Here is a 21,264-nt window from a genome sequence, read left to right as displayed (position 1 = left end):
CCACCACTGGCTCACAGGGTACCTCAGGAAAGTAAACTGTGTTCTTCTGGGTCTCTCCTTTCTGCTTGGGTTTGTCTCCCTGGGGAATAAGCTTCTTCTTAAGTAATGTGTAGTTAGGACAGTAGAATTTGTGTGTTCATTAAGAAGTTGAGGTGGGGAACTTGTTGTTGCAGACTTGTGTGAGTGAATATTTGTACTCTCTTCTAATTGTCTCTTTCTTTCTGTGAAAATATCTGTAGTTTTAGTATAAACGTGGTTTGAAGTGGTTTTTTTTAGTTTCCCCTCTCTTTTCCTCCCTTTCCCTGGTGTTAGGAGGGAGGCTTTTCTCTCTGTGCCTGGGGGGGTTGGCAGTTGCTTATCCCAAACCAAGACACCCTGGCAACCATCCCTGAGTGGCAAACGGCAGGAGGCAACTGCTGGAGCTGGAATAACTTTGCTTGATCCTGTACAACAAGACTGCAATGTGGTAGCCCAGTAATTGCACATTCTCCAGCTCCAAGGCTGTGCCCGGTAGGGCCTCCGAGCAGGAAAATAAAATCCCAAAGCAACTAAGATCCTGCTGTGTGTAGGAAGAGGAATACAGACTTTTTGAACTTTAAAAAAGACATTTATTTTATGGCTCTGTCACCTGCACCCTGTTGATTGCTCACATGCAATTCCAGTGAGACATAAAGGTTGTTTGCAGATTGGACCATGGCCGAAAATGATTCAAAGGAAAAGTTTGTTGTATTGGCTCCATCCCAAAGGCTGCTGGATGAAGAGCCCAAAATTCATTCTCTACCTCCCTGAGAATGTTCCTTCATGTCCATAGTGCACAGGGACAGACTCCAAACCAGCTGTGAATTCAAATGCCCATGGATTTCCATGAGGACATCACTAACACACTAAAAAGTTCAGCTTGCATTCCAGCATTTTGTTGGATGGAGGCCTTGATCTGTCCCTGGGAGAGGAAGCAGCAGCTGCTTCAGTACTGTCAGAAAGAAATTGTCTCCCAAGCCTGACAAGCCTTTGTTTTTTGGCTTGCTGTGCTCACAACCATCTGTTCAGATGGCATATGCTCCTTTTAAGCTGATCAGGCTCTCCCCTAGAACTCAGGAGACAAGTAAAGGCAACTCAGATCAGCAGCCCAGAAGATACTGCCACAGGTGTATTGTCTTGATTGTTTTTCTCTATTTTTCAGCTCTAAGGTAGCCTCTGAGGTGTAGCAAGAGCTTTGATGGCTTTGCAAGAGGAGAGCTGACTTGGTGAGGAAGAAATGTGGATGGTCCAAGGTAGCTTTGAGCACGTATGACATTGTCTAGGATCTAATGAAGGAACTTCCAGATGAGCCTTGTGGAGGCATCAGTTAAACAGCACACATGGAGGTGTGATGAAAAAAAGAGGTCCTTGGGCTGGTATTTCAGGTCCCCATGAGACAGACAAGCATTAAGTGCACATTCAGAAGAAGTTCTTTACTGTGAGGGTGGTGAGGCCCTGGCACAGGGAAGCTGTGGCTGCCCCATTGCTGGAAGTGTCCAAGGTCAGGTTGGACAGGCCTTGGAACAACCTGGGATAGTGGAAGGTGTCTCTACCCATGGCAGGGAGGTTGGAATGAGATGAACTTTAAGGTCCATTCACACTCAAACCATTCTATGATCCTCTCCTTTCATGACAGTGATTAGAGGAAGAAGATGATGCTGCCTCAGGTTTCAACCTGGCCTATGCCAGACCTGTGTTAAGTTCCTTGACCAGGATTAGTTTCCACAGATCTGTTCACTGTGCAATGTTCCAGAAGACTCTCAAGAGCTACTAAAGTTACAGCAAATCAATTTAATTGGCGAGTGAGAGCCCTGGGAGTCCAATGGACATGGTATAAACTCATCTGAAACACGATGGCAAAAGAAACCTGCTGCCTGCACCAAACAGGAAGAAAAGTTTGCAGCTGAGGGACACACCTTACATCACTACAGATTCAGGGCCTTCAAACCCTCCCCTCAGGAATGTCCACCTCTGCCAGTTGCACCCTACCTGGATAACACTGAATTCCTGCAGCAAAATGTACTAACAAATAAAGAATTGATGCCTTTCACTGTTTCTTCCATGAAAACAGCCAGGATTTTAAAGCTCTGAGACTAATTATTGCAGGCTCACCATAACAACGTAGGAAAATATCACACAGTGACAGAGAGAAATTGGGCTGACTTTTCTTCCTTTTAAATCTCAATTAAAAAATACATTGGATGAAATTTCCCATTAGCTGGTACTATTTGTATATCCCATGTTCTTTCTTTAATTAAAAAACATGCTTATTGCAATACTGCCAGAATCACTTTTATGGTATTTTAATTGTAACGTCTCTGCCTGATTAAAAAAAGAAAATATGAACTGGAAACTGTCTGAGAAAAAAAAAAAAGTGAAAAAAAGCATCACAATGCACATCCTAAATGGGTTGATCAAAATGGCAGAGAAAAGACTGTGACACAAGCAGGTTCCAACTGTACCTGCTGACAAGGGATTTAAAATGGATTTAAGGGCTGGTAGATCTCACAGACAGGAAAACAGAGGGAAAAGCTTTTTCCTTCTTTCAGTGAATTCAAACTCAATCTTATCAGCAGTGACCAAAGCACTAATTATTTGACATCTATTGAAGCAGGTGTATCAGTGAACATTTGATGCTCTCTCCTAATGGCATCAAAGATGAGGAAAAGACAAGCAAAATCAATATCTGTGTTTCCATCTCCCCAGATCTACTCACAGGATCCAGTCTAGTCTGATCAGTGTGGATTCAAGAAATTCAAAATATCTGTAGAATCATAGAATTGAGGAACCATAAAAGAGTTTGGGTTGGAAGGGACCTTAAACCTCACATTGGTCCAACCCCCTGCCATGGGTAGAGACACCTTCCACTATCCCAGGTTGCTCCAGGCCCTGTCCTGGCCTTGAACACTTCCAGAGATGGACCATCAGCAACTTCTCTGGGTGACCTGTGCCAGGACCTCACCACCCTCACAGGAAAAATTTCTCCCTCATATCCAATCTAAACTCCCTTCATCAGTTGGAAGCCATTCCACCTGGTCCTGTCACTCCATGTCCTTGTAAACAGTTCACCTCCAGATTTCTTTTACTCTTTCTTGGTGGATAAGTATTGCTCTTGTGATGGGAGTGACCTTCTCCCTCTGCACAACTACCAACAGGAGGTTGTAGAAAAATGGAGTTTGGCCTCTTGTCCCAGGCAACAAGTGACAGACAAGAGGAAATGGCCTCAAACTGTGCCAGGGGAGGTTCAGGGTGGACATTAGGAAGTATTTCTTCAGCATTCCAATGCTTGAAAGGGTTGACAAGCATTGGAATGGACTGCCCAGGGAGGTGGTGAAGTGACCATCCTTGGAAGTGCTCAGGAAATGACCAGACTTAGTCACTTAGTACTAGGGTTTAGTTGACAAGGTGATATTCAGCCAAAGGCTGGACTTGAAGACTTTGGAGGTCTTTTCCAACTTAAATGATTCTATAAGTGAAATTGAGTGTTTTCCAGTACAAGGACCAAAGAAATCTTCTCTCTTATGCCTGCAAGAGTGAACATCTCAAAAATGCCACTGCAAAGGCAACGGGCCAGCTGGAGATCTTCAACCCCACAAGGGAATACTGACAGTGTCACCCCAAAATTCATGCCCAAGGAACTCCTGAAAGACTAAGTAGCTTATATTTCTGTGTGACTCCAGACCTCCCTAGACCAGTATAATTTCAGACAAAGACAACAACAACATGTCTGAGGTATCAACCCATCAAACACAAAGAATTCCCCCAGTGTAAGCCCTGTGCAAAGGAAATTTCCATCTGTCCTGGGTTATCATAAACATTTCCATACTTGTGATGTTGGGATTACAAAAATAACTGCAATCTGCTGAACATACTGAATTATCTACAGTCTGTCTATCTTGTATCTCTTCCCCAATCAGTCTTGTCTAAGCTGTTTCACAGTCTGACTATTAAACTTTCCACTGCTGATAACCACGTGTTTCATGTTCTGCTTTTTGATGAGGAGGGAGAACCTCCTGAGCTCCCATGGCAGAACCCAGATGCTTAATCCTATTTTTCTATTGCTTTAACCTCCAGATCTCCTGCCCAGACAGTTTGGTCACTACCAGAACCATTATATGTTTTGGGTTATATGTTAACTGAGCCAAAGAAGGGTCACTTTGAGGCTGCACATGAAGCCGCTGACCTCACTGTAAAACTCCTTTAAATAATTTCTACATAACACTCTCTAAACAATTTCTAAAGTGTTGAAATCACTTTGAGGATGTACAAACAGGCAGTATTCAAAATCCTCATGGTCCCTTAAAAGAGAATTGCAAGAAATGGGTCTGTAAACATATTGGGTTTGCCAGATACAGCACCAAAGGATGAGCAGTCCAGCACCAGTGGAATCAAAAGCATTAAAGCTCTTTCCAGCTTGTGAGTGCACAGACAGTGTGATGCTAAGTAATGAAAGCAAAGGGAGCAGAGCTACAATTTAATGCCATTCTCCAGGTCTCACTGAAAAAAACCCTCTCCAGATAGAATAGGAATGGAACATTTCAATCAAAGCACATACCTACACCCAGCTACAGGTTAGGAGTTTATAGTTATGCCCATCTGGTACCTGGGCAAAGTGGTCAATTATTTGACATGCTCACAGAGTCAGCAGTTGCTGCTCTGAGGGGATCACCCAACTGTGATTTCACCTATAAACAGGTGTCTATAAACATCCAAGATGAACAAGTTTTTGGTGATGTGTGTTTCTATCAATACAGGAGCCTAAACAGCTCCCCTGAGCTGGACAACATCAATAAGGGGAACACTAGAAAAGATAATCTCATCCTCATTTCAGACCAGATGGCAGCATGTCTTGACTCCAAATCTGACCAAGACTAAGCAGCCACAGCAATCGTGAGTGTGGGAGCAACAGGCAACTTCACAATGCTCAGATAAACAATTCCTGTGCAGGTTTCTGCTTCTGAAATGTCTGGTCCCTATGTAGGGCATGCAGCAATGGAGAAAATAACAGCATCTTGAATATTTTAATGCTGCTTTCCTAACTGAATTGACATTATAAACCAAGCTTCTTGGAAAACACGATAAAGAAGAGGAACGATTGGAATATCAGATGAGCCAAAGCCATAAAGATACTGCTCCAGACTTCATTAAATTCAATCAGACCTCCGGTAGCTTCATGAGTGCTGACTCACAGATCAAGTGTGCCTGTCAGTAGGTCCAAAGTTCAAAGTGTTTCTGCTGCAATATTGTGCCCCAGTTCTTCACAAAGTGAGCAACTGAGCCCCAAAATCCTCATCCAGATTTGCAGCCAAATGTCTGAGAAATCTGGAGTTCTGACCTCTCACCTCCACTGTATGAAATGATCACAATGAGCTTCACAAGAATCTTCAATCACAGATTTAGAATTTTCACTGGAGAAGAAAATTGTACCAAAATGTTTCACTGTTTTTAATCTCACTTGATTTTTAAGTTTGCTTTTAAACAACAATGATGTCTGGTATAGCCATTCTTGAAAACCTGTAAACACAGACTGAACAACTTTGATCTTTTATGGGAATGTTCTCACAACAGAAAAAAACTTTAAAATATTTTGGTTTATAAAATGATCATTCAAATTTAGATTAAAATGTAATTGTCAAATATAAGGTTTTCATTACGATCTCAATGAAAAAAACGGTATCTTTAGCATCCTTTTGATATAAAATCCTTTTTACCAGCAAAGATTCAGGTCCTTCAACATATAAAAACTCCTGTATTCACTTTTTGAGCTGTTTCAGCTGAGGCTTAACTTTGAGCAAGCAATTTCATCAGCACAGCTCATTTCCTTACCAAGTACATGCACAACAGTTTTCACAAACAGAGCCTGATTTCCAGAGGGGAAAATGGAATTACAAGAAGTTTTAATTCTTACTTTGGCACCTACAGAGACCTACCTGTCTCAAACTTATTCTGGGTCTACATGCAGGTACATGAAGCTGGCAAACCCAGTGCTTCCCTCCATAACTGTTACTGTCAACCAGCTGTGCTCTACGATTTTGAATTATTCACTACATTTGGTGGTTGTGGCCTGCACTTGTGTAACATCATCAGTTTTGTAAAGGCGTCTGTGACACGCCAGCCTCAAAGATGACAAATGGAACAGAGCTGATTATTGTTATCAGCATTGCCATTATCACTGACCACTGCTCAGGACAGCAGCAGTTTTGGTAGCTGGGGAAAAGAAAAAAGAGGGGGAAAGCCTTTTTACTTATATTGTCATTATGCCTCAAACAGCATAAATGATGCCCTCTTCATACAGAATAATGAAATGCTTCCCCCATCCCCATCGAGTGTATCAAGAGGAAACTCAGCCTGACTGACCACGCATCTTCACCGATGCTAGAGGTGGGGAATGGAAGGAGAGAGCACGGGCATTAAGAATTGCCAGCCCTGGATGAAGAAAAGCACCGAAACCCCCTTCTGCAGACCTTTGAGATGCAGCAGGTTGAGGACGCGGGTGCTGGTCCTTAACAGCAGGGTCCAGCCTTCTTCTATCGTGACGTTATCGCCATCTCGCGGCTGGTGGCCAGCAGGCCAGCTGGAGTCCTCGTCCCATTGGCCACAAAACTGGAGGGCAAACTGTAAAGAAGAAGATCCAGAGAAGTTCAAAGCAAACCCCTTCTCATCCTTCAAGAAGCCAAGTTGCCCAGAGCATGGCAGAGGAGATGCCAACGCCAAGTTGTCCAACATGGCTTTGGCATCTCCTCCCCTGTGCTCCAGGCAAGCTGGCTCCAGAGGGAATCCTGTGTAGGGCAAAGCAACAGAGGACCACAGGGGCTGGAGAGGTTTCTGGCCTTCAGAAATGCTTGTCACAATTTGAGGGTTGCCCCTTGTCTTGTTCTTCTCTGGGGGATAAGGGGATTGCTGCAAGTCTGGCTGCAGAACAACTACAGGTTTCCTGGTGTGTGTCTCTCTCTGCCTCCCGAAAAGCAGAACTGCACTGTTATTTCCTGGCAATGTCATAAAAATAGCCTGAAGAATTTAGAATTAAAACACCCTGCTAGACTGGCAGTATTTTGCTTTAGAGGATTTTTTTCAAAGGCTCTCCTGCCACTCGCCCACATTGAGAGAGACATTCCTCCTTTCAAATATGTTTTTAGCTTTCTCAGCTTATCCAGTGTTATTATTGCCTGTGCTTTGATGGCTTGTACATCAGTTCCAAATAAAGCACTGAATAACTCAAAACCAGCAGAGAGACTGACTCACAGTGAGCAATGGTGAAATGATGTCTGTGTGTTTCAAATCATGGCTCCTCCTCACCTCTAAACTTTGCCATGCACTTTGCAGTGAAGGTTTCATAGAATCACAGAATGGTTTGGTTTGGAAAGGTCCTTAAAGATCATCTAGTTCCAATCCCCCTGCCATGGGCAGGGACACCTTCCACTAGACCAGGTTGCTTAGGGACATATTTCACCAATTTTTGAGGAATGTGTGGGTACTTTTGCACAGACATGTGTGCAGGAGTGTGGAGGTAGACATCCATAACATATTATTTGGTCTCATATGTGAACTAGCAAGAACATCCTCAACTCATCTGAGGAGGAGGGGGAAAGCAGACATGGAAATATTTGTGGTCCTCACTGGGTTGTGCTAATCTGAAACAGCTGTGCAAGGAATAACAACACTACAGCAAAATTACTCCATTTTCATACTCAGCACATCATGTGTATTAAAGCTCTTGCTCTGGAGCTGCAGAGGTTTTATGCAACATTTCCAACAGCACTGTCCCTGAACAACCAGATCTAGGGGAAGATGTTCCTGACTATGGCAGGGGGTTGGTCTAAGGTCCCTTAGAACTCAAACCATTCTAGGATCCTATGATTCTAATTATTTACACCAGGGAATGGGTGGTGGTTCCCAGGCTAAATGATCAACTGGTTCATGTTCATTCTGGGTGATGTTGCTGTTTTCTACATCTGACCCATTCCATGATTTCCCTACAAAAGGAATTTACTTGGTTCAATTTAGACAGAAAGCTGGAATTACATTAACACACATGCAGTTAAAACATCTAGGAAGCTGAATCTCTGGTGTCACATGGAGTGAACCCCTTCATCACTACAGAAGTACAGATAAGCCTTCCTGCACTTAACTGCTCCACAGAGTAGTTTCCCCAAGTTTGTTCAGTGTAATACGACAAGTTTTATTTTCTTTAGATGTAAACATATAATTATAAATTTCAGAGATTTAGGATGAAATTCCTGCTGAAAGGATAAATATCTTTATCCACTGCCTTTCCAGAGAGACAATGAATGACTCTTCAGTGACAGTGTTCTGAAGCAGATTGTAATACAATATACAAGGGTATACCACAGATCCACTGAAAAAACAGCTAATTAAACTTGACTTTATTTCAGAGCAGGGGACAGAGGAGGGTGCAGTCCATGGAAAGATGCACATACCCCAGATACACTGCTTATCAAGCCAACTGTACTACAATATTACGTATTTCATAAATTCCTGTCTGGCAAAACCACTGCCAATGGCACCAGTAAAGCACTGCATGATGCAGTTGTAAACGGTGGGATTCATCAGAACATTTGGTAAAGAAGGTTTGTTAAATGGCTTAAAGTCACTCTGATGTCACACTAACCCTCTGAAGTCACACAGAACCCTCCAGTTAACTCTAATGGGAAAACAAGGCCACAAGGAATATACCAGACTGCTCTTGCCAGCACCAAAAGCTTAGGCAGCTGTTGATAGAAGCCTTACAAGAGTTAAGAGTAAAAACCTCTTCATATTGTGATTTCTTTTTAAGATGTTTCCCCTTTATAAACATAAAACACACTAATTCTTCATTTAATTTTCTTTTCATACAACATCTGTGTTTAAACTCTCGCTGGATTTCTGCTGTCACCTCTTAGAAGACCCTGTACCATTCAGTTCTACCAACACCCTCTGGCATAAAAGCCTCAGTGCTCATCCATGATAGTGTAATCATGGAATCACTGAATGGTTTGTGTTGGAAAGGACCTTAAAGATCATCTGTTCCAACGCCCTGCCATGGCCAGGGACACCTTCCACTATCCCAGGTTTCTCCAAGCCCCATCCAGTCTGACCCTGGACACTTCCTTTGACCCAGCTTCTCTGGGCAACCTGTGTCAGGGCCTCACCACCCTCACAGGAAAGAAATTCTCCCTGACATCTAACCTAACTGCACTCTGTCAGTTTGAAGCCATTCCTCCTTGTCCTGTCACTCCAGGCCTTTGTCCAAGTCCCTCTTCACATCTCCTGAAGCCCCTTTAGGTACTGGAAGGGGCTCTAAGGTCTACCAGAGCCTTCTTTTGTCCAGGCTGCACATCCCCAGCTCTCCTAGCCTGGCTCCAGCCCTTGGAGCATCTCCATGGCCTCCTCTCGACTTAATGCAGCAACTCTACATCCTCCTTACATGGGGAGCCCAAAGAGCTGAAAGCAGGACCCTTGCTAGGGTCTCACAAGAGTAGGCACAAGAAGTGGTTGAAACCATCTGGAAAACAAAGACCTATTAACTATCTTAAGAATGCAACACAGAAAATATGCAAATGTTCTGAATCAAATTCCCTGTTTTCAAGATGGTACATTTGTCCCCAGTAAGATGCAGTCCTGCACCATCAACCTAGACAGACAGATTTTATTGCTCAAAAGAAAGTTTACTACCCAAAGAATGACTACACAGAGGGAGGAAATGAGTTGATCAAAATCATAAAAATCTCTGTTGTTCCACACAGTCCATACCTAAAGTTTTCCAGTGAGAGATGCCTGGTTTAGTCCAGTGTGCACCACCTGTCTGTGCATCCTTCAAACAAGTTGTATTCTCTTTTTTTTTTAATTAAGTAAACAGATGAACATCAACCAATAACACAAGACAAAGAGCTGTTTGTAGTCACATGTACCATCCTTGCATTATTATGGAGAGAAGAAATATAAAGAATATATTCCAAGAGGGAAAAGGTGGCTTGTTCAAGGAACACACTTAAAATTGCCATAGCACAGAGGAATGTACAGGGGAGTAAAGGTAAGTCAGATCTGTAGGATTGAGGAAAGAGGAAAGAGATCAAACAATTTCATTTGGTGACCCTTCTCTTGCAGTCCTACACCTTCCCCTAGGATGAAAGATCACCTCCTTAAGATCTATGAAAGAAGAAGGTGTAGTCTAGTGCAAGGTTAGTGAAATGGGCTCCTGCCCTGGATCACCAGTACAGTTTGCCTGCACATTGTGAATCCTATGTGATTATCCTTCCTGTGTTCTGGAAGAAAAGCACAGGAACTGCAATGGAATTCTTCAGTTCCTTTGCTGAATGGTAATGGTGGTTATGTCCAGTTCCTTTTAAGCAGCCCATGGTAAAATAACAGGAACTAATACATAAGGTAATTGTATATCCCTCACCAAGCAGGGTGGGTGACAGTCACAGGTCTAGAAACCCACACTCTCATCTGGCCTTTCTAGTTTCCTTCCTGTCTTGTCTAGTTGGCCTATTATCAATATAGGACTGGCTGTAGCCCACATTGACCCTGCAGACACCAAAGAGCATCTCTGTGTGCTAAGCCTGACATGGGAGACTTTGCTGCCCTGCAGTCTGAGCACACTCTTAGGACCACTGGAACAGACCAACTCACCTGAGATCCCAAAGCAAAAACAGTGAGCCAGCCCTATTATCCCTTAAAGGATTGTACACCCATGTCTTAAACATCTTCCATCATGCACCTTTCCCTCTGCCTTCACCTGAGCAAGACAGAAACATCCTCTTCACTGGTATTTCACAGAAGAAAAACTATTTTTCCATTTCTTCCCCTCTTTGGCACCCAGTATTTGACCTCTGGTGTTTAATTTAAATAGTTCTCAGTCAGACTGAGGGGCAGCAGCAGCTGCAAGCACCAGGGCCATGGCTGAGTGCCCGTCCAACGTGTGCTTGCTGAATGAACCAGCAGGAATCTGCAGAGCCAAGGAAAGCTGCGTGTCAGCTACTGGGCATTTTCCTCCTGTGCTTTTTCCAGCTTCAGAAAAAATGGCAGAGAGCTTGAAAATCAGGATGGGAGAAATAGGAGTTGGCATAAAACAAACCCTGAATGAGGAAGCTGGAGCTGGCTGGCAGCAGCTGATGCAGTGAGGTGGCAGATTCACACTCTGGCTTCAGTGTGTAGCAGAGTTAGGAAGATGATTTGGAGGAAATGGAGCTTATGAGACCATAATGCTGCTGCAGCCCCATCTGTGTCACTGTCAGAGCTCACACTTGAGCATAGGCAATTTCAGCTGGGTTTAACAGGAGGGGCAAGACCTCAAAGAAGCTGCAGTCCTGCAAGGCTCCTGAAAATGAGTAGCTAAATTGAGGCAAGAGACCCTCCTGGTGGTTTCCCCAAGGAAACAAGTATGACATAACACTTAAAATGGTCATCCAAACTTTTGCAGGATGTGTCCTCACATCACACATCCACAGGAAACCCACCCTGGCAACATTTCACATTTTGGATCGAGCACAGCAGACGACACTAATGCAGTAGGGAAGGAAACCTGCAAAAAGAGGGCAGAAACCACAGCTGGGTGAGGAATCACCAGCACTGGGAATACCTAAGGAACCAGATGTTCTTCCTGGGGGACTAAAGAGCAGAAGGAGCAGGGAGGGATCTGACCTGAAACTTCAATAAGCAGAGTCCTGCAATACCTTTCCAGCTCAGATATCCATTTGGAGTGTATCATGCCCACACCAAATTTCATTTACCAGGAAAAGGTTCTTCATCCACAGGCCGACTGGGTGCCAGAACAGGTTCCCAAGGGAAGTGGCCATAGTCTGATGGAGTTGTAGAAATATTTGGACAATGCTCTGAGGCACATGGTGGGATTTTTGGGATTGTCCTGTGCAGAGCCAGGAGTTGGACTCAATAATGCTGGTGGGTCACTTCCAACTCAGAGTATTTTATGATTCCATGCACAGCTCATATCAAGCCACACCTTGTGTACCAGACTCACAGCTTGTGTATAACATACATTAATTTGAGGTAAGTATCAACTCCTTCCCAGTTAGATCATCAAAATAATGAATGAATTCTGTAAATGTAAAATCTCCTTACAATTCAGCTCATTATCCCCTTCCTCCCTGCTGCACCTTCTTTTTCCATTTTCAGGCAGATTTCTCTCCCTTTTATGATTTTTAGCTGCTGCTGTTGTCAGCCAGCCTGGGGTTGCCTTTATGTCAGCCTTGGGGGACACAATCTCTCAGTATCAGTTTCTCAGCTTGTGCCTGTGACTACCAGGGCTCAGAAACAGCAGCAGCCACTGCAGCAAATGAATAAGTAACAGTGAAATACTTGCATTCCCATACAGGCTGGCAAAAGATTCACACATGGGAAGGATACCAACAAGCAAGGTTTGGGCTTAAAAGGGTTGAGAAACCCCTGTTTAGAAACAGTATAGGTCATTTGATCACACTTTGTGGTAACTTTAGAGTTTGTTTAGTTAAGTGGGGTTTATTTACAGTCCTGAAAAAGGACTGCAACAACTGTTGCAGACACTGAGACAAGAGCCCTTATCCTCTGATCAGAAAGCAAAGAAATATTAAAATAAACTCAATAACAAGTGATGTAGTTAAACACAGGCTCTGCTTCCTGGTGTGCTCAATGTTATGGGTTTAGCCAGGTGAGCCTAAATTAGGCTTTAAAGTTCAGATAGGCCTGGGATTGTCAGCTGACTTGAGCTGGGCTGAGCCAGCTCACAGCTGACTTCTTCTAGCCAATAATATTGTATTCCACACCATATTGCATCATCTCAAAGGGTGTAAAATCCAGTGTGTGGGACTGGCTTGGGCAGTTGCTTCCCAGCTGTGGTGCCAGCAAGACACTCTGCTGTCCCAGGAGGGGTGGGGAGGCCCAAGCCCAGAGCACCAGCTTAACATCATGTTATCTGAGGGAAGGAAAATGTTTGTTCTTAGCTTCTCTCTCTGCTTAAGTCTGTCTCTGAAGAACCAACTTCTCCAGAATGATTTATAGTTAAAATGGTAGAATTTGTGTTTACTGGGAAGTGGGAAGTTATTTCTTGTTATACATAACTTGTGTAAGTGTGTGTTTTATTGTAGTATCCTCTTAATTTTCTCTTTTCTGTATAAATACAAGTAGTTAGTTTCAGCATAGACCTGGCTTTGGAAGTTTTTTTTCCTCTCTCTCTCTCTCTCTCTTCTTTTTCCCTTGGCTGGTTGGGGGGAGGAGGAACCCTTTCCACTCTGTCCTGGACAGCTGGCGCTTTGCCAGCTCAACACAGGACACTCAAGATTTCCCCTTTTTCTCCAGGTATTAGGAAGAAATTCTTTACTGTGAGGCCCTGGCACAGATTGCCTAGAGAAGTTGTGGCTGCCCCATCCCTGGAACTGTTCAAGCACAGATGGGATGGGACTTGAAGCAACCTGGTCTAGCAGAAGTGTCCCTGCCCAAGGCAGGGGATTTGAATAATACAATCTTTAGGTCCTTTCCAACCCAAACCATCCTGTGATTCCATGAATCCAGGCTGTGGGTTCCAGCTGAGGGCTTCCTGCAACACAGCCAGAGAGAACCCTGAAATCAGCAGGGTTTACCCAGCTCCACCCCTGGCAACAAGTTTTGTTCTCTCCCCCAGACGTGTCGACCCCACACGGAGCACAGAACGGCGGGAGGAACGTTCATCTCTCCATAACCAAGCGCAGGTCGGGAACGGAGCCGGCACAGCCAGGACTGACACCCACAGGGGCAGCCTTGCCTTGGTGCTGACAGATTGCCATTTAACCAGCAAGTACCGAGAGCAAGTGCTCCTGTCCTCAGTCACCACCCAGAGACAAGGTTAACATTTCAAGTGATGGAGTACAGCGGATATTTCCCCACGCCGCAGAGCCAGGACTCCACACCACATTTGAAAACACTTTCATTTCAGTGATGGATACAGGGAGCTCACTTTCCAGGCTGTGAACTCTTGACAGCTCCTCAGTTTAATACATCAGGAAAAGATTTACGCCCCCTCACCCAACTCCCATCCACCTGAAGGAAAGAAAAATGTATATTTGGAGGAGACAAAAGAGGAGGGGAGGTATTTTATTACACTCCATGTCTTTTACAAGGGAAGTATTTTCAGCCATCTGCTCTAATTATTCCTCCTGTATTGGCCACCATCTTCATGCAACAATAGAAATAATTATCTCCTCAAGGGCAGAAAAAAATATTTACAGAAACAAACAAAAGTTGATTATTTTTAGCTCCTAGGGAAAAAAGAAACAAGCTACTTCTTAATGAAGGAGCAATTAGAAAGGTGGGTAGAACATCTATAATTAAACCAGACAAATTGGTGCAGGCTCCTCCCTCCTACACACACTTGAAAGGGATGCAAATGCATGTTATTTTCTACAGTCAGTGGAGTTAACAAGCAAAATGCTGCCCAGTGCCCAAAGAAGCTGAACCTCTCTTGCCATCATTCCCTCCCTCTCCTCCCTGTCTCACCTCTAACCCTCTACCAAATTAACTGAAAAATGCTCACCACAGCCATGAAGTTGTAGAATTTCAATTGGCATGGGTAGGTCTTTCTGTGTATTACCAGCATCCCTGAGACAACAATCACAGGACTCTCATCCTGCTGGTGTAAGAACAGTGCCCTGCCTGCATTTCACCACTCACTGTAAAAACTGTGCTTTTTTCTACATAAACCAAAACCAAACAAAGAATTTTGCAATAATCTTTTCATTCCTGGCAGGGAATAAGAATTTTGCTAACAGAGAGAATAAAGACATGTTTGCAGCATCATGGAAAGATGCAATGGTGCCATCCCAAAGAGAACAGAAAATACTTTACATTGTGCAAAAACAAGTATAAGCAGAGAGAACAAAACAGACTCACTACAAACAACACAGTGCAACACTTTATTTTCTAGACAAATACATGGAGTGTGAGTTCCACATGGAAATAAGTTGGATTTACCTGGCTGTGCTATGAAATCAGTAAATAGCTAGACTGAAGCTGGCCAAGGAACAGGCTGCCCAGGGAAGTGGTGGGATCCTTGTTCCTGGAAGTGTTAAAAAACACGTAGATGTGGCACCTGTGGATGTGGTTTAGTGGTGGGCCTGGCAGTCCTGGTTTAATGGCTGGACCCAACGTTCTTAGAGGTCTTTTGCAACCTAAATGATTCTATTCTTTTTAAGGCTAATAATGAATGCAGAAGTTTTGAAGTCTTCTCCAAACTGTCTCAGGACAGAGAGTACCATGATCATCACAGGAGCACAGAAAACAAGCACCAGGAAAGAGCTGCAAACCAGTACACTGTGAATCCTCCTTTACCCAGGAAATTTCCCTCCCATTCCAAAAAGGCCAATTTCCACAACAGAAAAACAAACAAGCCAGAGACTGAGTTTTCATTTTTTGTATTGAGTTTTTCTGGAAATCAGAGTGCCAAAGGAATCTAGTGGATGTCACAATGTGCTGAGCAAACCCTTAAAGGACTTTTCTCCATGTGTGGATCACTACAGTGCTGCAGTTTTGCCACTCATTGAGGCATTTCCAAGTTGGGTGTGAGGGAGTAGAAAGTAGTGAAAGGAGCATCTTTGGAGAAGTTTGCAATGGGCAAACTACTTCCCCTGTCTTAGCAAAAGCACTGCATTCACCTCTATAACTTCTGTTTAATAGAGTCATAGGATATCCTGAACTGGAAGGGACCCTCAAGCATCAACAAGTCCAACCCCTGGCCCAGCACAGACACCCCAACAATCCCACCATGTCCCTTGCAGTGTTGTCCAAACTCCCCTGGAGCTCTGGCAGCTTTGGGGCCATGGCCACTGCCCTGGGGAGCCTGTTCAGCACCCACCACCCTCTGAGAGAAGAACCTTTTCCTAAGATCCAACCTAAACCTTCCCCAAGGCTGGAAAATCCTTTGAAAGAAAAGTGTAGCAAAACAGGGATCCTGTTTCAACTTTCCTAATTTCTCCTGATTTTCCCTCAAAGAAAAGACAACATTTTGGCTTGCAGGAGGCCATCAGCTTCAGACCTTGAGAAATTATCCACCTAATTCAATTCCATGCGATGATGGTCCTGAAAAATAACCTCATCTGACCACTTAGGTCCCTGTTTTCTGCGTGCCAGCATTACAGCTGCCCCTGGTGCCAGTTTACCACTGCATTAATAGGGTTGTAGTTTTCAGACATTGGTACAAAATATTTTAACAAAACAAAGGCATGAACAGAAGATCCCTCTCAAATTCATATCATAGCAGAGTCTACCCATGGGTAACCCTACTGAACACACACTGGTAACCAGACTAGGCAACAAAGGTAAACAGATAATGGGGCCATCTTCTTTTATTTTCTGAAATAAATGTTTCAAAAAATGGCAGGAATGGTGAGGCACAAATCACTAATAAAGTAGCCTTACACAGATTAAAACAAACAAACAAACAAACAAACCACACCTAAAAACAACAGAAGGAGGAAAGATAACTAGAGAACTCTGCACCATGAAAAAAAATAATAATTTATACCAAAAGACAACATTATCCCCAAGAAGACTGGAAGTAACTGCAGCTATGAATAAACCAAGGATGGAAATGAGCAGTCTGCTTTTCACTATCCCTGCACTGAGAGTCTGTTACAGATTTCCAGAGGGAGCAGAAGACCAAACTCTGTTTTCCCTTATGAGGTAACATGCTTGCCATGATTGCCTGGGATAGCACAAGCCTGGAACAGAACAAACATAACCCAACAAACCATTTCCAAAGCCACCAGATGATATTTTTATGACTATCTCTGTTATCCATGTAAATTCTCTTTACCCTTCATTCCAGCTTTGAATGAAGATCCTTAGCAGATCCTTCATTAATGCCTCCTACAGACATTGATACAAGCAGGACCAGGGCTGGGCACATGGCTGGACATGAGGGGCACTATCCAATATCTTTATCTTTAATTGAAAGTGGTTAGACCCTAACTTGGAAAAGTAATCCCTCTTTTTTTTTTTAATTTATTGTATTTGTCCTACAGGAATCTTTCTGACTTCTGCTGAGTTGCACAGTTACAAGAAGGGCAGAATCTGGCTGGACATGTTCTCCACAGGACTGATGAATGACCCCAGTCTCTCCCCAACTATTACAGGATAAATCTGTTTACACACAAAAAATTGACCTGGGCTGGTGAGGTGGGACTGGAACCAGGAAACTGGCACGTCCCAGAGGTAAAAATACATTTGCAGCCAACAGCATTAGTAACTCAAGACCATAAACAAGCCACAGGGTCATTAATTACTCAGACAGGGGCAGCCACAGAAGCAGTGAGAAGACCCAAAAGCCAACTGTAAATAGTTCATCGAGCTGATTAGTCCAGGAAAAAAATGAGTGGGCAGTTTCGGAGGTCAGAGCCCATGGCACAAGTCAGTCTCAGGCCAATTTGCAACTGGACAATGGCATGAGAAACAGCTTAATTCCTGTAAAAAGAAAAAAAGTCCAAACAAAACCAGCAAAACCACTAAAAAAAAAAAAAAGGTTTTTCCAGCAGGAGAGTAATCAACTGCAATTTCCAGGCACAGAAGGTAAAAAGCTCTTTGCACCAAAGGTATTTAATTAAGGACATAGATTAGTTAGATCTAATGGTGCTTTCATAGGGAGGGCACTGAAAAGATATCACTGTTGTCGTGGGAGGGTTATCCCAAATATATCATGAGTCATCTTTGTGTACACAGGCAGCAAAGCTCACCCAAATACAAGGTAAAATGCCAAGTGCCAGAGGGATATGAACACTATTAACCCACTCCATAATAAACAAACCCCTGGGAAGGTCCTTGCCTATTTACCACACTCACATGAGTACCAAAGCTTGGGTCTCGGGGTCTTTTGAGAGTTATGCTGGGAGGTCAATCCTAAAATCAGAAATCTCAACTTCAAATATTGAGGCAAACACCCTGGAAGCAGAGGAAATGTCTTGGAGCACATGAAGAGCCTTGTTCCACAAAACGCAACTTTTCTGCGGGGTCACTCACAATTATTTGACAGGAATCTTCCCACTGTTCATTTATGGCCTGATATTCAGAGACAGATTTTTTCAGTGTAAATTATCCTGGTTTAGAGTTTTAAGCCCAACTCGCCTGGAAATCCTGTGTGTGTGAACACTGTGGGCAATTCAGTGCGACCTTCCAGTTTAGACACAATACAACTGGTTTTCCAGAGCACAGTTGAAGGGCACACATAATTTACACATCTCTCTAAACCAGTGATTTCTCAAAGGATGGATGTTTCTGAGACAAATTAAACGCAGCAATTTAATGGTAATGAGAAAATTGCAACATCAAGTTGTTTACACGAGCATGATAACCAAGCCTGGTGACTGTGTCAGCCTTTGCAGTGCTCACTGTGCAAATATTGTCCCACTATTGAATGATCTTGAGTTACACCAACTAATCTGAGAGCAAATATTGCAACTACAAAGATTAGCTTAACAATTTCCCAACCACTTGTAAGGAAAAGAAAGCAAATTATGTGATTATGTGCCAGCAAGAAGTATTTCTCAATGGGCACTACAGTAAATGGAGTGGGAAGAATAAGGCTGGTCCACCCCAATAAAGTCAATAAGAGCTGATGATGGGGTTTTTTGGATCAGCCAGGAGGATAAACAGAATCACAGAGTAGTTTGGGTTGGAAAGAACCTCTAGAGATCATCCAGTCCAATTCTTCTGTCAGGCAGGGTCACCTGCAGCATGTGACACAGAAAAACATCCAGGTGTGTTTTGAATGTCTCCTGAGAGGGAGATTCCTTGACCTCCCTGGGCAGCTGTTCCAGTGCTCTGCCACCCTCAATGTAAAGAAGTTCTTCCTCATGTTGAGGTAGAACTTTCTGTCATTTAGAACCCTTTGTAAGAGTCCCAGATCATCTGAGGAGGTCAGAGCACCGCTGTGGGATCCAGCCCCTGACTTTCACACAGCTCCTATGGGAATACAGGGAATACCAGTGAACTGATAAACAAACCATCTCTACTGCAAACCTGGTTTGGAGAGAGTTTGCAGTGAATTACCAGGCAAAGACTGAGAAGTGCTTTGAAGAGGGAAAACACTGTGTAGGCTAACACTTGGTGTATCCTATGCATAAAATAAAGCAGACAGACAGCAAACCCCCATAATCCAAGAATAAACATTGATACTGCCTTAGTGCATCCATACCTCAGCCAAAGAGCAAGGCCACTGAAGTGACTGTTTCTGGGCAAGACCATCAGCCCAGGGTGGGATCTGATACAGACCAGCAGCATTCAAAGTTATCACTTTGAAATCTGTACCTTTACTCCAGTGCAGTGCCTTACACAGGGATAGGGATGTTACTAAAGTCTTAACTTCATCTGTCTGAAGGGAAGTCCCAAAGGAGGTCAGAGGTTAGAAATAATCCTTTCCAACTTCAATGAATTCTGTGACTCTGACTGCCTTGGCATACTTAAGTTGCAACCATCACCCTGAGCACCTGGAGCCAGGGTCTGCCATCCAGCTGCTGAGCAGCACTAAAAGCAATGCAGATAACTCCAGGAAAACTCCAGGGAGTGGGTGCTCTTAACAGCAGAAAGAAGAAACCAACAGGTCAGAATCTGTGCCCTGAGGCTGCATCTGCATCACAGGGACAACAGCAGGTGTAACACAAGTGTAAAGGGCCTGGCCAGCAGCAGAGGCACAGTCAGTTCCCTAAGGTGCATCTTAGAATGGGAATGGGTTGGATTGGAAGGGACATTAAAGCTCATCTCATTCCAAATCCCTGCCATGGGCAGGGACACCTTCCACTATCCCAGCTTACTCTAAGACCCATCCAACCTGGCCTTGAACACCTCCAGGGAAGGGGAGTCCACAACTTCTCTAGATAATGTGGGCCAAAGCCTCACCACTTTCACAGGGAAGAATTTCTTCCTAATATCAAGCCTACACTTCCCTCTTTTAGCTTAAAACCATCCACTCTTGCACCCTCACTCCATGCCCTCTTCAGCCTTTCTGTAAGGCCTCTTTAGGTACTGAAAGGATCATTTCCCCTCACTTATGTTGCACTATAGGGATGCAGGATTTGGGACTCTCAACAGCCATGGAGGTCATCCTGTGTGCTCCCACAGGAGTGTGTGTCAGTGACCAGCAGCACTGGTGTCAGACTTGTGCAATGGAGACAACTCTGAACCTGCCCCTCAGGTAGAGAGTCTCACCCTGCACAGCTATTATTTCAGTAATGTGGCTTTCTGAAGAGCTCAGCCCAACCCACGAGCTTTCAGAGCCCGCTTTCAAACTCAATGTCCTGTTTAGTTTTAGCACATCAACAACATGCTGCCTCAGCCTATCTGTGTGCATTATCTACTGCCATAATGTATCATGTACTGAACTACAGCATCATTACAGGTAAGTGCTCAGGTTTAAATGCAAACATAATTGCATAATGTGGTACAGCCAGGAAGAATAATGCAGGAAACAGAGCCAGCTCCATCTGATAGTGCAATCTGACTGGAACGACGGCCCTTCGGATCAAACACACAGCCCAGATGAGGCAACCAAGAATAAAAGTGCTCTGTGGTATCTTTATTGTCATCATCAAAAACACTTATCTGCCGCAAAGGTAAAAAGGTGAAGATGGAACTCATACAGGAAAGGTCACATAAGCAAGAGGGTAACACTGGGTTATGAGGGTTAGGAAGATGTCACACCTCAGCAAAGGCCACCTTTGCACTGCCACTCTGAGCTGAATTTGCCAGTTCCTAATGGAATTCTGAACATTAAGTGGCATTTAGGAAACTGGGAATACCCATTTCCCTGCAGACAGGGGTGTCAGTTTAATTGTGATAAACCCAGATGAAGCCTCAACCCCTACTGTACAAGGAGCTGCACAGTGTAGAACATTCCTGACACAAGACACTTTCCAAATGAGAACATGTCCACAGCAGGTATGTACACTTCAATGCATTTATTTTATATAGCTGAAATTAGAAGTGATTCTCAATGGAACAGTGCTTCCATCTATTTAATTATTTTTTTCAGTAGTTTGAGCCCACAGTGGCACACAATTTCACAGGGGTGCAGACAGCACCGCAGCAGAAGTCAGAAGGCAGCACTGAATGGGAACACCTCTGCTGGAGAAAGCATCACACATATGAGACAGTAGGCACTCTTGTCATTTCAAGAGGTTTTAGCCTAGACTTCATTCAAACCAGACAACAAGATGAGAGGTTAGCGTGAGAGGGAAGCACTCGACCAATACTCTGCACTCTGAACTGAGAAGCCTTTGAGCTGAAAGCACA

General features: G+C 43.8%; 1 protein-coding gene across 13 annotated transcripts in view; it reads right to left on the bottom strand.

The window, feature by feature from the left end:
* The window catches only part of PKHD1 (PKHD1 ciliary IPT domain containing fibrocystin/polyductin), a 274,518-nt gene that overhangs the window by 177,209 nt on the left and 76,045 nt on the right, over nucleotides 1–21,264 (bottom strand). For all 13 annotated transcript variants that reach the window (XR_011697094.1, XM_071548173.1, XM_071548172.1 and 10 more), the window contains exon 36: nucleotides 6,483–6,633. Coding sequence is in view for 12 of the 13 variants with exons in the window: in XM_071548173.1 (XP_071404274.1) it covers nucleotides 6,483–6,633 (151 nt within the window). In the remaining variant the exon portion in view is untranslated. The remainder of the gene's footprint in view (nucleotides 1–6,482; nucleotides 6,634–21,264) is intronic.

This window comes from Pithys albifrons, chromosome 2 (genome assembly GCF_047495875.1).
Source record: "Pithys albifrons albifrons isolate INPA30051 chromosome 2, PitAlb_v1, whole genome shotgun sequence".
Classification (NCBI taxonomy): domain Eukaryota; kingdom Metazoa; phylum Chordata; class Aves; order Passeriformes; family Thamnophilidae; genus Pithys; species Pithys albifrons.
This window is presented reverse-complemented; position numbering and strand designations above follow the sequence as displayed.